General features: G+C 41.6%; 1 protein-coding gene across 1 annotated transcript in view; it reads right to left on the bottom strand.

Moving 5' to 3' along the window:
• Positions 1–13,988, bottom strand: part of LOC120474044 (PDZ domain-containing RING finger protein 4) — a 29,558-nt gene extending 15,570 nt beyond the window's left edge. The window contains exon 1 of the mRNA XM_039664197.2: positions 13,628–13,988. Within this exon, the coding sequence (XP_039520131.2) occupies positions 13,628–13,738 (111 nt within the window). The 5' untranslated portion in view covers positions 13,739–13,988. The remainder of the gene's footprint in view (positions 1–13,627) is intronic.
• Positions 13,989–18,764: the final 4,776 nt, after the last annotated feature.

Below are 18,764 nucleotides of genomic sequence, written 5' to 3'. Positions count from 1 at the left end.
TTCAGAGTTGCGCAACGCAGTAACCGGCGGTAGATGTAATGTTGCGGCGCGCAGCTTCCGTCACAAATGGGTTAAACCAAGTGTCATTGTGGAGAAAAGAGCAGCGTGAACATCCTGCTAAACGTCTCCTCAGAAGACACACCTATTACGGACTCACCGATATCAACATTTAGCCGATGCCGATAACCGATAATTCTTTATGATTGAAAGCCGATAAACGATTTATTTTATATAATTTTTGAGAGCCTGATTACAAAAACAAAAGTCTCATCATATATCGGCTGATACCGATATGGTGGCCAACATATCGTGCATCCTTAATACCTATTTATGCATTTTGAATCACATATTAAAAATTTCATCCATTTGGATGATGGCAAATATGCATCACATTAAATGTATAAGTTTATTAATGCTAAAACTGTGCAATCCAAATGTATGATTCCTAAATCTAAACCTAATTATTTGCATTCATGTATCCATTGTTTACCGATTCCCACAACCACAGACTGATAGAGTCTAGAACAACAGAGCGACTGCATGTCTATTCATCAGTAATCTGTAATTAAACTCTCGTGGAATGAATCGAGCAGATTGAGCCGCACAGGAAACTGATTGGCTATTAATGACACACATTATATCATCCGGCGGCGGTCGCTGAGAAACGTTTCAAAGCATCATTTAGATGTGATCTGGAGGGGTGTGCGTCTCTCAATCTGAAGTAAATCATACATGAGAGTGTCTGAACCCGTCACAGTGAAGAGCGATCAGGAGATTGGGTCCAGCTGATGGGAGTTTGATCTCGAGTACTGATTATATTCATGCATATTTTATTGGATTCATTTCACACTGACAGTTCAGAAATGAGTTTACAGCTCTGAAAATATCAACTTCTGAATCAATCAATGGGGTGAGTGGGGCGGGGCTATCAGACTGACCGACCAATGACAGATGGGGGCGTGCTCAGGAAACATGATTGAAAACAGTCATTGTTGAAATTAAATTAAATGAAGCACCACGATATATCGGTATCGGCTGATATATGTTCATTTTCTTGATATTGTTATCGGTCAGATACGATAATTTGCCTGATATTTTAAAACTGATAAATTAGAGATGCATCGATTTCAATTTTCTTGGCAGATTAAACTTTTTTTTTTAAGTGTGACCTGCCGATACCGATTTTTGCCGATGACCAATGGAGTGAGAGTAGGGCGGGGCTACCGGACTGACAGGAAACCTGATTGAAAACAGTCATTGTTGGTGCAGAAATGAAGCACTTCACCTTTAAATGCATACATTTATTACAATTTCAGACACAAAATTAAATATACAACCTAAATCCCCATGCAAACTGTATATATGTCAGAGAAAGCGCTCGGTAAAGCAGCTTTCTGAATAATAGAGCAATTACAAGCGTTCCTTTATCGCTATAAATTACCAATGAACACGCACCGGCCGCTGAGACTCAATGCAGATGAGACGCTGTTCGACGTCATATGATATTGATGCTTTCATCAGGCTCACTGTTGGAGCGACTCGAGCGTGTGTTTGCTGGCTGAATGTGAATGAAGCGCGCGTTTGTTCTGCATATGTACAGACGAGGAGAGGCTTCGTTTAGCGCAGTAATTGGCCCGCGGAGAGAACAATCATGATGAAGTAGTCCAGTGAATCTCACCATTTACAGTCGAATGCGGTCAAACCAACACAGCCGTATATACAGTACTTCCTGCGGCTCACGGATGATCAAGCACTGTGTGGATGGGAAACACCAGAAATAATATTACATTCAGAAAATAAATTATGATTATTTAGTCAAATGACACGCTGGCAGTTTCTGTTTTGGTGGAGGAAGTGAATCGTGGAGCAGAGAGGAGGGAAAACAAAGGCTGCTGGGTAGATAGATGATCTCACGACAGGCTGAGAGAAACGAGCAGATTTGAGGCGTTAGCGTACGCACGCGCGCCTCTTCTGACACTCCAAATGAAAAGAAACCAACGCTAAAAGAAAGAGGTGTTGGAGGAGTCTCCGCCGTATTGTTTAAATGAGAGCCAGATGGAGCAATTAATCCCAATTGAGGATATAAATAATAATTATTCCTGCCAAGGTTGAGCATCTGTTAGCTAGCCCGTTAGCATTAGCCACATTCAGACGAGAGGAGCAACACTTGCTAAACGCTCTGAAATTCAGTCTGAATTAGAATAGAATTGAAAGTAACAAAAATGCGGAATTGAATCATACATGAAATTAGTATACACAATACATCGGCCGATATCGCTTCATTTTAAATGTCATCGTTATCGGTCTGATGATAATATTTGGCCGATATATTTAAACTGATAAATAATGTACTTGTATTATTTCCTTTGGCTGAGACACTTCAGATGTGCGTTGTTCAACATTATGGTTTTGAATTTCTTGAAATATGACGAGAAAGAAAATAAATAGTATCTCGCAGTAATATCGGTTATCGGTATCGGCCAAAATGCTCATATCAATGCATTCCCACATTAAATGATGTTCTACGGGAGGTTTCATCTGTAGACCTGCTTTATTTGTCTGGCTCCATATGGAAAACCTACATTTGGTTTAAATTTTAAGATTTAATGTAAGATTGTTTATCCTGTAGTGTTTAAATCCTAATTACGAAGTGTCGTTTTTGTGTCTGTATTTCAGTCTGAGTGGTGAATGTGCCGGAGACGCTGGAGAACGAGTGTCTGCTCTGTTTGCACAGGATCCACAGCAGCTGCGCTTGGACTCACTCCAGCCTCACACACACACACACACACACACACACACACACTGAAAGCCACTTTGAACAAGCATCTCATAAATAAAGGAGACAAAGATCGTTTTGACGCCTGGTCTCTGAACCTCCGCTCTCGTTCTCCGTCTTCTCATCTTTCAAGTGCGTTTCAGGCTTTTAAATAACGCCGAACACTTGATAGTGAGTGCGTTAGTATCTCAACAATGAGCATCAAACTAAATCTGAACCCATCAAACTGATCTGAGACCTGCTTCACATAAAACAACTGGAAGAACCAAACAGACACACACTGAAGGAAGAGGCGGAGCCACAATACAGACCGGATGACCTCTGAGAGCCTGGACACAGCCATCAAAAACATATAACATAACATAACAAAAACGTATTTTAATTCAAGTTCTTCCAAGGAATAAAATGATAAAACATGTACAGTAAATGCAATGTTCCTTTGGATAAAAGCATCAGCCAAACTAATAATAATGTGTAATAATTTCTCCGAGACGGCCAGACTAATAACTCCACAAACATGGGCTCAGGTCTGTGTGTGCCGGGAATCAATTTACATCTTCAAACACAATCCAAAATGGAGTCGTGCGCTTAGCCGAGAAGTGCCATTAAATCCCCAAACCGTGATCGCGCCGCCGCGAGAGAAACCGCTGTCCCGCCGCCGGCTCTGTTACTGTTCACTCGGGCTAAATGTCTCATTTCAATAATAAGTGTCAGGCTAAAATATGACTCGGTACAGTACAGGCGTTATGAGTCCATAAATCATTCCTGACAGCCGTCCGGGATATAACACAGCAGTCGCACACCGGGGAAATCTGGCCGTCCCTTTCTTTCACACAGCGACACGAGCAGCAAACCTTCAGCGCTGGACACACACACACACACACATCTGAACACCAGCGGCCGTTCCTCACAATGATGGAGACATTCGTACAGTTCAACATTCCCTGCTTCAGCCTCCTGACACACACACACACACACACACACACACACACAAACTTTAATATATTTCTAGATTTAACTTCAGTTATACAGTAAAGTAGTATGCAATATATAGTATGGACTAATTCATTTAATAAGCCAGTTTTCTAATCTAGTATTGTCAAATTTCCACTTTTTATACATGTACTAGTACAGTGTTTACGGTTGTATATTGAGTAGCCAGAGAGGGCAGTATGCAGTGTACAGTACAGACGGCAGCATTACGCTAGTACACTATCTTGCCAAGCCATCATGCGGTTGCTAAAAGTGTTTTTGTGTTGCTATGTGTGGTTGCTAGGGTGTTTTGGGTGGTTTTCTGAACAGCACTAGTGAAACGAAACCCATCAGCTTCAGTAAGTGTGTGTGACGCCCTCAGGACACAGATATCATCCTCTATTAAACTGAGTTCATGTTCACGGCCCGAAGCCCAAACAAACACCGGCGTCTCACGGCATCATGAACCTGCTGTGCATCATTACGAGCGCCTGCGTCTGTCTGTCCATCTGTGTCGTTCTCTCTTTCATCGGAGCCTGCGTCTCTCCGTCGCTCAGCAGATCCTCAGAGCCACAGATTAACCCTGAGAGACGAGTGCAGAAACACACCGCTGGACTCGCACGACTGCTATTTGTACTATAAGCACAAATAGACACAAGTAAATGTCTTTAGTAATTAGTTTGCCTCCTCTACCACTCCGCAAACACACAACAGATCTTAAAAGTTCCTCTGACGATGATAAACAAACTCGGCTGGAGGAAATAAACGGCATCTGACTGGAGCAGAGCAGCAATTACACACAACACACAACTAATTACATCAGGTAAACAAAGAGTTCCTGCGAAGCCCTGCGGCAGTGAAGTCAAACTCCATGCATCACACACTCACTCCACATGAACGTCTGTGAAACTGAATGTAGAACGGTGGTTATCTAACCTGTCCACGAGACGCTCGCACCTGTAGAACTGCACATCGACTAACACCTGCTGCGGATCGATACACACACACACCCGCAAATGAGTATTGATCGTCCATCAGGGTCTGTGTGTTGTCTAGAGTCAATGTTCAGATGTGAGGAGGAAAAAACCCTGACACAAACAAATCAGTGTTTCAATCAGAAATACGTCATCCTGATTAATGTTGTATAGCGTCTCCTCTGATCTGATGCTGTCCCTACAGACACCTCAAGAGCCCGAGATCGTCAACATGGGTCAGAAATGCAAGAAACCTGTGAGAAACCCAATGAGAAACCCAATGAGGAACCCAATGAGAAACCCAATGAGGATCCCAATGAGAAACCCAATGAGAAACGGCATGAGAAACCCAATGAGGAACCCAATGAGAAAACCAAAGAGGAACCCAATGAGAAACCCAATGAGGAACCCAATGAGAAACCCAATGAGGAACCCAATGAGGAACCCAACGAGAAACCCAACGAGGAACCCAATGAGGAACCCAATGAGAAACCCAATGAGGAACCCAATGAGGAACCCAACGAGAAACGCCATGAGAAACCCAATGAGGAACCCAATGAGGAACCCAATTAGAAACCCAATTAGAAACCCAATGAGAAACGCCATGAGAAACCCAATGAGGAACCCAATGAGGAACCCAATAAGAAACACCATGAGGAACCCAATGAGGATCCCAATGAGTAACCCAATGAGTAACCCAATGAGAAACCCAATGAGAAACCCAATGAGAAACTCAATGAGAAAACCAATGAGGAACCCAATGAGAAACCCAATAAGGAACCCAATGAGCAACGCCATGAGGAACCCAATGAGGAACTCAATGAGAAACCCAATAAGAAACCCAATGAGAAACTCCATGAGAAACCCAATGAGGAACCCAATGAAGAACCCAATGAGGAACCCAATGAGGAACCCAAAGAGAAACGCTATGAAAAACCCAATAAGAAACCCAACAAGGAACCCAATGAGGAACCCAATGAGAAACCCAATGAGGATCCCAATGAGAAACCCAATGAGAAACGGCATGAGAAACCCAATGAGGAACCCAATGAGAAAACCAAAGAGGAACCCAATGAGAAACCCAATGAGGAACCCAATGAGAAACCCAATGAGGAACCCAATGAGGAACCCAACGAGAAACCCAACGAGGAACCCAATGAGGAACCCAATGAGAAACCCAATGAGGAACCCAATGAGGAACCCAACGAGAAACGCCATGAGAAACCCAATGAGGAACCCAATGAGGAACCCAATTAGAAACCCAATTAGAAACCCAATGAGAAACGCCATGAGAAACCCAATGAGGAACCCAATGAGGAACCCAATAAGAAACACCATGAGGAACCCAATGAGGATCCCAATGAGTAACCCAATGAGTAACCCAATGAGAAACCCAATGAGAAACCCAATGAGAAACTCAATGAGAAAACCAATGAGGAACCCAATGAGAAACCCAATAAGGAACCCAATGAGCAACGCCATGAGGAACCCAATGAGGAACTCAATGAGAAACCCAATAAGAAACCCAATGAGAAACTCCATGAGAAACCCAATGAGGAACCCAATGAAGAACCCAATGAGGAACCCAAAGAGAAACGCTATGAAAAACCCAATAAGAAACCCAACAAGGAACCCAATGAGAAATCTGTGAGAAACCAGAGAATCCTGTGACAAACCCAACGAGAAAAACCCAACGAGGAACCCAATGACAAACCTGAGATAAACCTCTCCCAACTCCCAAACTTTGTTAATAAGATATTATTTTGTATAATTTTTTTAAATCTATAAATTCACAATTGTTCTGTAGTCTAATTTTATGCAAAGCAACATAGAGGGGCGCGATGTGAGTCATGAGTGTTTTTAAGTTTAGAGGATTGAAGTTAATACATAGACATTAATGCATAACCAATGCATAATACAAAAATGTTAAATAATAAAAAGCTATTAGTAAAAATGAATCAATCCAGTATGATGGGTTAAATCAACAACTTAAAATGAACCCAACATGTTTTCTGTACTATATTTATTTACCCAGCCCTTGGGTTGTTTAACCCAGTGTTTCAAGAGTGAGAAACCGTGAGAGCTGGAGGATTCCTTCATTCACAGCGCCAGAAACATGAGGAGCTGATGCATCATGGGACGCAGAATGATCCTGGTAAATGAGCCTCAGATATCTGCTCCAAACTCATCCTGTTCTACATTCATCAGCCTAATCGCTCTGTAGTGAAGCGTCATCTTCAGCTCGGACACTTAAAGACACAGTACACCCTAAAGCACACACACACACTCAAACAACACCACTTTTACAACCAGATGCAAAGTGCCAGACTTGTTAGAATATGCAGAACTGACAAAGAGATTGAAGATTACACTGATGAATGACTGATAGTTTAGCCTGTTCCTCATTGGACACATCAAACGAGGCGTCAAACATTTAGAGCATAACTCGTTTACTGCAAAAATGTGCGTTAGTCTCGTTTTCCAGCACAAACATCTCAACATTCTTACATCAAGATTCATTTACTGGAGAAGAACAATCACTGAAGATATTAAGACTTGTTTTCTGTATCAAAATAAATTGAGTTTTTGCTAAAAACAAGAACAAATGTCTGCCAATAGTGATAATAATAATATTGTTTCCCCTTTAAATTAAGCCGATTTTTCTGACTCCATGGGCAGATAGTTTTAATAAACCGAAGTGTAGTGGTAAAGCAGCAGACGTGGCACTCGAGGCATGACTGTTTTACGCTGGTGAACCTGTAGAGTTTGACGTGACACCTGTGCCGAGACGTGATGCAACCCCACGAAATCCTAAACACACAGCAGCTGAAACACTGAGGCATCATGGGACTTTATCGGGCCGCTGGTCGCTAACAAACACGGATCAGGAACTGCAAATATCATCGTCCTCATGAGAGAAACCCCAAAGCTAAAATGTATTAATATGTTTAAAATACACTACGAAAATTACGTTGCATCAGGGTTTTTGTGTGTGTGTGTGTCTACTCACTATAGAACTGCATTGTCAGATGTATTATTTATTTAAAACAAATTTAAATGAATTATTTTTAACTTATTTGAATTGAATTTATATTTATTCAATTTTCATGAATATACATCATTTTTATGAATATACATACATGTTTTTCTGTTCATCTTAATACATTTTGGTATTTATTTTAATCAAATGCATTTATTTAAAATAATTGAATTTATTATAACATTTCTTTTATTTAAAATTTCACTAAATATAATTATATTTATTCATATTAATATATTTTGTTATTTATTATAATCACATTTATTTATTTACATCACATTTTATTTAATTTCTATTTTTATTTTATGTTATTTATATAGGAATCACAGGAATGAATTACACTTTACTATATATTAAAGTAGAAAAGTTATTTTAAATGGTCATCATAATATTTATCAATTTTACATGTTTTTATTTTGTATGTTTAAGCAAATAAATGCAGAAGAACATTAAAACTTTTAAAAACATTAAAACTTTGACAGGTGTGTGTGTTCCTGCTCTGTCCGGCTCATGAATATATTACTGACATAAATTATATGATATAATCGGGGATAACTTTAATTTAATCTACTGTTGATTACCACAAACCATACTCCAGAAACACACATCATTCCTGTGATTGACAGCTGATCAGATCACGTTTCCACGGTGACCGTAACGCACGTTTCCTGGACGACAGACAGGAAGTGGACCAGGGAAGCGGGAAGGACGTTTGTTCGTGGTGAAATGAGATCCGACACAAACGGGTCGTTTATTAAAGATTCCTGAATCAAACGAGCTCAATTGTAAGCGGCCCGTGAGTCAGGTTTTATTGGGATTTAATCTGAATTAATTACTGATCCGAGCACAGTCTCTCTCGCTCAGACCAAAGCTGGCCCTATCCCAGAAGCCTTTGTGCTGCATTGAGGAGCATCTCATTAAACACATTCATATCAGTCATCATTCTCACATCTCTTTTGTTCAGACACACACACACACACACACACACACACACACACACACACACACAGAACTGCTGAAACCCAGGTCTGCTCGTTTAGATTATGAAGTCAAAATCTGACATATCTGTTTGGCTCATGAATATTAATCAACATTAAACGGCCAGTAAATGAGCCGGATTACACCAATAGCCTCGTGGATTCAGTAACTTAAAAGTATTTAAAATATATATTTTTTAATTTTTAATGTACTTAAATATCACTATTTTTATTTATATTAATACATTTTGTAATTTATTTTAATAAAATGTATTTATTTACACAAAATGTATTTCATTTTATATTAATCATTTTGTTAAAAATATTGCATTAATAATTTTAATGAACTAACTTTGTTTAATTATATTGTATATTTATTTTAATAAAATACATTTATTGAAATCATTTTTAAGCTGCCTCAGTTATACAGTGAGTGCATTTAAGCGCATTATACATGGATGTAGATATTACTGCACTTTATGAGATTAAATACTCATCATGCCCTGAGTGACCAGAAACACTTCTGTATATTATATATAGTAGCTAATCTGCATATTCAGACTGAAACATATTTACAACAATACTATCATTATGAAATGTCAATGACACTGCACTGTAAAGTTGTAAAGAAAGACTATCGGAGAACGTCTGACAAGAAAAGGCTATTTCAGTTTATCTGTAAACATTCAATGTGTTACTTGTCATTTCTGGAGTGAAAACATTTCCAATCCTTATCAGTGTATACAAAAAATATAACAAATTTACTCATTTTATTTCATCTAGTTGCCAAGGGAACATTTCTCACTTTCACTCAGTTTATCTTGATGTGAAACGGACAAATACGGAGAAATTAGGGGATATTGTTTGTCATGCGTTCGAGTCGCAGAGAAAGCTGTTTGGGGCTCCTGTGGAGAGGGAGAGGTAAAGGTAAAGGTAAATGTATTCAGGTCTGCTTTTGTTCTTCCTCTGTTATCATCGTCTCCAGCCAGACGTATCCCAGCATGCCCTGCGCGCCGTGACCCGAGGACGAGCCTCTCGCGTACGCCGTGTGTTCCCGTATCCCGCTAACCTCTATTCAGATCACACACGTCTGTGGAAATGTCAGAGTGGATCCTGGAGCGCAGATATCTGACAGAACAGCACAGGCCATCGCCCAATCCCAGGACAATCCCACGGAGGATCCCACTGAGGCCGGCCGTCCCGAACAATGGCGGAGAACGAGACGCTCGTCTGTTATCAGACACACACACCTGAAATCTCACAGAATCTCCCACAAACAAAGGGTCCCGCCCACAAACATAGAGTCCCGCCCACAAACATAGAGTCCCGCCCACAAACATAGAGTCCCGCCCACAAACATAGGGTCCCGCCCACAAACATAGAGTCCCGCCCACAAACAAAGGGTCCCGCCCACAAACATAGGGTCCAACTAACGAAATAAAATATTATATCAAATATATATATATATATATATAATAAAATAAATATATTTTTTAATATATTTTATTTCAGATAAAGTTTATTTATTTCCAATAAGCAAAAATGTTTTTAGTTTTAGTTAACGATAATAACCCTGATGATGATTCTCCTGTAAAATGTTCCTCCTCCAGTGGATCAGCTCCAGTTTTTCAGTCTCTAGTCTCTCTCTCTCTCTCTCTCTCTCTCTCTCTCAGTCTCTCTCTCTCTCTCAGTATCTCTCTCTCTCTCTCTGTCTCTCTCTCTCTCTCTCTCTGTCTCTCTCTCTCTCTCTCTCTGTCTCTCTCTCTCTCTCTCTCTCTCTGTCTCTCTCTCTCTCTCTCTGTCTCTCTCTCTCGTCTCAGTGATGAAGGAAATTAGGCAGTTCTCCTTCTGCTGGTCACATGACTGCCATGTGTGTTTCCATTCACACACACAGAAAAGAGCTCAAGCTGTTCACACACAAACAGTTCATTACGTAAATGAGGCGATACACACGAGGAGACCGAGTGAAACACACATGACCTCGAACAGAAGAAGAACACTGCTAATAACCACACACACACACACACACACACACACACACACACACACAGCTGGAGGTCAGTATCAATTTATAAATCACATTTTTATGACTCCAAATTTACCAGCCCTATTATATGATATCATGCCTAAAATGTGTGTTAAAAGCCCTGTAACACACTCCTGTAACACACTCCTGCTGTAACACACTCCTGCTGTAACACACTCTCTCATGTCTTATTGCTGTCATCTTCCCATGATGCATCAGTCCAGCAGCGGAACCACAACAACTCTTGAGCATTAAGAATGTGACTCTGAGCTGTGTGTGTGTGTGTGTGTGTGTGTGTGTGTGTGTGTGTGTGTGTGTGTGTGTGTGTGTGTGTGTGTGTGCTCCGGTGATAAGACTCTGTAAAGGTCGCAGCGTCTGAAGTCACGCGTGTTCTACGGATGGGGAATGAATGAGTTAAGAGTAAATAATATCAGATCACGTGTTTAAGAGGATCAGTGTGAACACACACACACACACACACACTCCTGCCGTCTGACAGCTGTCAATCACACCACACACCAGCTCTGGATCCGAGACACTCAGGTGACAGGAGAAAATGCTTACTAGCGTAACCCCTACACCCGAGTCCAACTCGACCCCTCCGAGCGGGCCTCGACCCCGGGTCTCCGGCATGAGAGTCGGGCGCTCTAACGAGGAGGCTAAAAACTGCAGCCGCTAGCGTCTGTCGCTAGCAGAAACTACTAGCTGGCCTCCGTTACACTAGATAATTTATACACACACACACACAAAAAAGTTCAATTAAAAAAATTTAAAAAAATCAGCTGATCTATGTCTGTTTATGATGCGTCGTTTCAGCCAGCAGTTTCACACACACACACACACACACACACAAGCTAGGCATTACAGGTCTTACAGACCATCAGCACACAATTAAAGAGCACACACACACACACACCAGCAGGACTAATTAGAGCGAGAACGCTTAACACACACAACACTGAATAATAACGCTCACTTCATGCATCTTGTTGATTTATTATTCCTTCTTTCCCAGGCAGCGTCACCTGTACCAATCCCAGCATGCACTGCGACGCATTTCATGAAGTAAAGGAGGTCAATATAACACCTGGAGTCTCTCTCCGTTAGCGTTCCCATTCATCTCGATGGCAGATGTTCCGGAGCGCCGGAATTACACCATTAAAGGAACAGCAGCGAATAAGAGTCAGAGAGGGGGAACAGATCACGAAACAAACTCTGCGAGCAAAGAGGAGAAACACACACGATGCGTTTACAGATAACCCGTCAGTAACGGGATTGACAGAGCAATCCCAATGAAAGAGCTGGTTTATTCCTTTACTAATCCGATCCAGAGAACACGCAAACACTTGATCGGATTGAAAACCGAAACGGAGAGGACTGCGTATCATACGCCCCGTTCACATTCAGATTTTTTGCTCAGATCCGATTTTTGGTTACGGCCTAAACACACACATCAACCCGATCACATGTGTGTGTGTGTGTGTGTGTGGTCAGACACACAGATCAGATGCAACACTAAACTCCAGATCGGATCCAGATGAAGATCATGTGCTGGAGACTAATTCTGGTCACGTGACTTCAGGAGCTGATCTTCATCAGTGATTAAAGCGATCCAGCAGAGGAGACTCGCAACACTCCACTGAACAAAGCCAGCAATTAACCAGTGAATCTCACACACACACACACACACACACACACACACACACACACACACACACACACACACAGAGGAACAGTTCGCGTTTTATTAAGAGACTGAATCATTTTCCACGAGCGCTAATGAGACCGCCGCGTGCGTGCGTGCGTGTGTGTGTGTGTGTGTGTAATAGGCCATTAAAGCATCATACGAGTTAATGAAACACTCATCAGAGAATCAATCAGCAGATTCAGAAGATCGTCAGTGGGATTCAACTCGTCTGATTGTTCATCATCAAGGAAATCATACACTCTAAAAAATGCTGGGTCGTTTTAACCCAATGTTGGGTCAAATATGGACAAACCCGAAATGTTGGGTTAAAAATGTAATGTAAAAATTTAACCCAACGGCTGGGTTAGTCCATATTTGACCCAAAGTTGGGTTAAAACAACCCAGCATTTTTTAGAGTGTAAATATCCAACAACAACTCTTCAGTCATCACTGTACAGCACAACTCATTCAAACACCTCTGTGATACCGGACTTTATATATATTCAACTAATTAATTATTACCTTATAAATGGTACTCAAATACTACAAAATTACTATGGTATATCCATTCCAGAAACGGTGGTGGTATTATGGCAAAAAATGTCATGTCCAAAACACCACGGTATTATTATTACACCATTACAGTGTTTGAAACTACCAGAATGCCAAACCTCAAAAAGGCACTACCATGGTATTATATCAAAAACTATGGTATAATGTGGAAAACAACCACAGTAAGCACCGTGGCCAAATATAGCTGGTATCATGTAGAAAACTCATAGTATATGTCCAAAACTCGATGGCATTATGTGGAAAAAACTGTGTAAAACTTTGGTAACCAACAAACTATGGTATTATGTGAAAAAAGTGTAACCTATATCCAAAAACCAAGGCATTGTGTAAAGAAACATTGTACAACTATTCCCAAAATGTATGTGGGGGGGGGAAACGGTTATGATAAACCAGCGAAACCAACCATATATCCCCAAAATAATGTAGACTACTGTAACTGCCATGATACAAATACATCATATACAGGAGCAGCAAACCTAAACTCAAGTCCAGAAACTCTGTTCGCGCCACACACACACACACCTCCTGAAGCTGTCCGTCAGGTGAGAGAGTCGCGCGCCTCACCTGTGAGATCTCGTACAGTAGTGTGTAGTTCTCCTCACCTGTGAGATCTCGTACAGTAGTGTGTAGTTCTCCTCTTTCTTCTGTAAACTGCACAGATTGCAGCCCATCCTCGTGCTCGGGGAAACCGTGACCCGCGCGCGGACCCTCATGCACACGCGCGCGCAGCCTCTGGCATCTGACAGCAGCGGCGCGCTCTCTCACGCGCTCTCTCTCTCTTTCTCCGAGACACGCCCCCTTCAGTAGTTCAGCCAATAGAGACAGAGCGCATTTAGGCCACGCCCACACCAAGTACCCACTGACTCTCATGTATTGTGTGAAGCTGCCTCATCGGCATTTCTGACTTATAGCAGAACACAACACCATGACTAAAAGCTGCTGTGTGACAAGATGAACAGCAAACAATCTAAATAAACCCACAAATAAGTTTTTATAAGCTGTCGTTCCCCCTAAAACGAGCGTTTGAGGAGACAAATGTGGATACAGGCGATTGAGCCAGAGCGGACGTGTCCCACTATACGCGATGTGCATGAAGGGGTGTGGCTAGCGCGAGTGGGAGGAGCCAGCGCGGAGACAATGAGGCTCTTTTGTGTCCGGAGCACATTAATGTGTGGAGATTTTAAGTGGTTTTTCGGCTTTAAACTGTTATTACTGGTCTGGGAGACGCAGCTCACAGTGGAATTGATCAGAAGCTTTTCAACATAAAATGCGAAAAGCAAAGTAGGTCACCAATCTGCAGAGACTGCACACACACACACAATACATGCATAATATTATGATCTATGAAATATGAGTACTGTGGATGCACAACTGCAGATAAGTGATTTAGTTTTATGGCTGGTCCTGGTCGTATACATCTATACTATTAATAAAACAGCTGACACTAATGCACTGAACTGAAGTGAGGTTTGATAACAAACTCACCGCCTTTAATGCATGAAAATGAAATGCAGAGATGCAGACTGATGCAGTGCAATAAAATAAAATAAACACACTGCAGGAGGGATTGAGTCAGACCAATAGATGCAACAGAATCAACCACATGTAATTGTTCAGTAATTGGCCCTGGAGCTCAGCATCACACTAACACACACACACACACACACACACACACACACACACTTCAGTCTGGAGAGTGCTCAGAGGAGTTCGTGTTTATCTTTGAGTCTAAATCTGTGTAAGAAACTTTCCTAATATTGTATAAACGGACGAGAGTCATATAATCCCTCAATCTCCTCGCTGGAGAATCATCCCTGCAAACCCTGATTTATGGAATAATAAGTCAGAAATATCTAATCATTTCAAAAGAAGTTTGTTTGACCTTCAGACAGATTTTGTTTTAAATTGCATGTGTTTTTTGTTTTGTATTATATATTTAATACATCAGGCTTTTCTGAAGCAAAAGCAGCTCAGTGTTATTAATATGCTGTTGCTGCAGATGATGATATTTATGTAAATCAGTGAGATCTTCATAACACTACAGCAGACTGACATAATAATATCAATATCTGTCAATAATGTGTCTTAGATAGTATTTAACTGCTTAGTTTATGATGAAAACATGTACTCAATAAAATGATTGACAGATGAACACATAAACCTTCTTCAAAAAACTAATGATCATATTTCACACTCATGATTTTTATAATAAATCATGATGATCAAAGTAAAGTTGCTTCAGTCCAGATGAAATATTACAAACAAAATCAAAGTTATTCTTTTGTTTACTTGATTAAATCTGGTCATATTTGACACAGTGTGTGTGTGTGTGATTGGGATCAGGAGCAGGTGTGTGTGTGTGTGTGTGTCTGTGTGTGTGTGTGTGTGTGATTGGGTTCAGGAGCAGGTGTGTGTGTGTGTGTGTGTGCGTGTGTTCCTCTGACCTCCAGGGTGAGTGTATTGTTCAAGGCTGTTTTGTAGCCAGCCGACAGGATTGACTCATAAAATGCTGTGTGTTCACGGACGCTGTTCCATAAAATCCTGACACACACATTTGTTTCTGAAACGACGTGCTTACAGCCACACACTCACGGCCGACGGGGGAGCGCGGTCCGACATCCAAACCTCGAGATCTACGAGACGAGTGTGTAGACGAGACATGTGTCTGCATCACACACACTCCATCAGGACGTTTACTCCAGCTCTATTTCAATGTAGAATATTACTTTTCAAAGTTGTTCATAAAACAAAGATTATTGGAGTATGTTTTACAAGAAAACACTATTTCAGTCCTTGTACTTTAAAATCTTACATGTAATTAATTCTGTTTTAATCCTATATAAAAAAACTATAATAGGGCAAATTAATTTCTGGCAAATCAATCTGGTTATCATGTTATTATTGAAATGATATGACATGACATCATCACGTCCAACTGATGCTGGAAATGAAAGTGTCCTCAGATGTTCCTCAGATGTTCCTCAGATCTCTCTCAGATGTTCCTCAGATGTTCCTCAGATCTCTCTCAGATGTTCCTCAGATGTTCCTCAGATCTCTCTCAGATGTTCCTCAGTTTTTCCTCAGATCTCCCTCAGATTTTCCTCAGATCTCCCTCAGATGTTCCTCAGATCTCTCTCAGATGTTCCTCAGATCTCTCTCAGATGTTCCTCAGATCTCCCTCAGATGTTCCTCAGATCTCTCTCAGATGTTCCTCAGATCTCTCTCAGATGTTCCTCAGATCTCTCTCAGATGTTCCTCAGATCTCTCTCAGATGTTCCTCAGTTTTTCCTCAGATCTCCCTCAGATTTTCCTCAGATCTCCCTCAGATGTTCCTCAGATCTCTCTCAGATGTTCCTCAGATCTCTCTCAGATGTTCCTCAGATCTCCCTCAGATGTTCCTCAGATCTCTCTCAGATGTTCCTCAGATCTCTCTCAGATGTTCCTCAGATCTCTCTCAGATGTTCCTCAGATCTCTCTCAGATGTTCCTCAGATCTCTCTCAGATTTTCCTCAGATCTCCCTCAGATGTTCCTCAGATCTCTCTCAGATTTTCCTCAGATCTCTCTTAGATGTTCCTCAGATCTCTCTCAGATGTTCCTCAGATCTCCCTCAGATGTTCCTCAGATCTCCCTCAGATGTTCCTCAGATCTCTCTCAGATGTTCCTCAGATCTCCCTCAGATGTTCCTCAGATCTCTCTCAGATGTTCCTCAGATCTCTCTCAGATGTTCCTCAGATCTCTCTCAGATGTTCCTCAGATCTCTCTCAGATGTTCCTCAGATTTTCCTCAGATCTCCCTCAGATGTTCCTCAGATCTCTCTCAGATTTTCCTCAGATCTCTCTCAGATGTTCCTCAGATCTCTCTCAGATGTTCCTCAGATCTCTCTCAGATGTTCCTCAGATCTCCCTCAGATCTCCCTCAGATGTTCTTCAGATGTTCCTCAGATCTCCCTCAGATGTTCCTCAGATCTCCCTCAGATGTTCTTCAGATGTTCCTCAGATCTCCCTCAGATGTTCCTCAGACTCGCTAGATTCTGCTTGCAGGTTTGATTCCTCTGGAGGACAGATGTGATATTTTATAAGCCCTGCTCATCTACAGTGTAATACAGCGTTGCGTATATTCCTCTCAGAAACTCATGTTGGTGTGTGGTCTGGGTCTTCAGCGTCACACACACATGATGTCTCTGTGTGTGTTCAATGCCATGAACGCAGAATATCTCACAGTAACAAACTTCGTTGACACACTTTCACACACAACACGGGAAACTAATGGAAGTGATATCCGGACGGCTCGGGCCGTGCGCTGCAGATTCCTCTGGGAATCATGAATCTGAAACATCAGATGCTGCCGAGACGCACTGACAGGAGATTGGTTGCTATGGAAACTCCTCAGTTTGATGATGCGTATGTCAATGTCAATTTTATGTATATAGCACCAAGGCTAATGATTGCAGGTTCTGTGTTGTTATATGTCCCTTTATTTTAATCGACGCTTTATCTGTTATCAGTGATGTCCTCCACACTGAATAAAGTCTGAACAGTGTTCAGTGTTAATGCTGGTCACTTTATTCGTAAGAAAAGCACAAGAAAGAATTGTTCAAAGCAAAACTTCACAATAACGATGATTGACGAATCACAGAAGTTACTCAGAGATCTGAGCGGCCAATCAGCATCCAGCAGCCTCAGAAGCGGACACACACACACACACACACACAATGTGACTCGGGAAAGAGTTATGTTCTACTCTTCCATCACTCGTAAACTTCCCCATCAGTGTGTGTGTGTGTGTGTGTGTGTGTGTGTGAGCTGATACGAGACGACACACACTCGCTGTTTACATGCTGAACGTGCTTCTGAACAAACAGCATTACCTCAGGAGAACCGAGTTATTGATGATGGAGATCAGTCACACACACTCGACTCTCTCTGAGGATTACACAGAGTGTGTGTGTGTGTGTGTGTGTAACAACAACAGTCCTCTGGAAGAGAGTTAAACACATTTACATCATTTATATTCTTTGGTTTTGCTTGTTTTACAGCAGGGGTTTTCAGACCGAGACGCACGAGGAAAAAACACTCAAAATGATATTTGATATTTTCACAGCTAACGTGTACACTTCAGATATTAATGACATTTAACTTTCTTATTCAACAAATTTCATTATATTACTTTTTAAGGACTGTTTATGAATCCTGAGATTTTATAATATTATATTTACAATAATCTAAACTAAAAATATATACACTATACACTCACTAACACTTTTACACACACACACACACACACACACACACACACACGCTCTTGTTTCATATCGTTTCTGCACACAAATTGCCCCATAAAGTGCGAACACGGGCGATCATAAACCGGTCCTCCTCCGCTCCCGTTGCCATGTCAACCCTTTGCCCCGGATCAGATTTACTGCCGGTCATTCTGCCGGCTAATTGTGGAGTCCAGACTCGCGGGGTCAGAGGTCACGCCGGAGACAGCAGGGTCTCTATGAAACGCACCTAATCGCTCATAAAATGTGTCAACATCCAGATATAGCGCGCGGCGGAGCTAGGGAGGTCACCTCTGCAGTGTGTGTGTGTGTGTGTGTGTGTGTGTGTGGGACGCGGGGCTGATGGGAAATCTGGGTTACTGTCGCTCAGTGAGAGTATTTCTCGTAGAATATCAGAAACACCAGCTTCTCTACCCATAATGCAGCTGTGCTTCTGTAACTGCACCACACAATCCTTTCC

Source organism: Pimephales promelas, chromosome 25 (genome assembly GCF_988280905.1).
Source record: "Pimephales promelas chromosome 25, fPimPro1.hap1.1, whole genome shotgun sequence".
In the NCBI taxonomy this organism is placed as follows: domain Eukaryota; kingdom Metazoa; phylum Chordata; class Actinopteri; order Cypriniformes; family Leuciscidae; genus Pimephales; species Pimephales promelas.
Note: the sequence above shows the minus strand (reverse complement) of the source record. Positions and strands in the feature narration are given on the sequence as shown.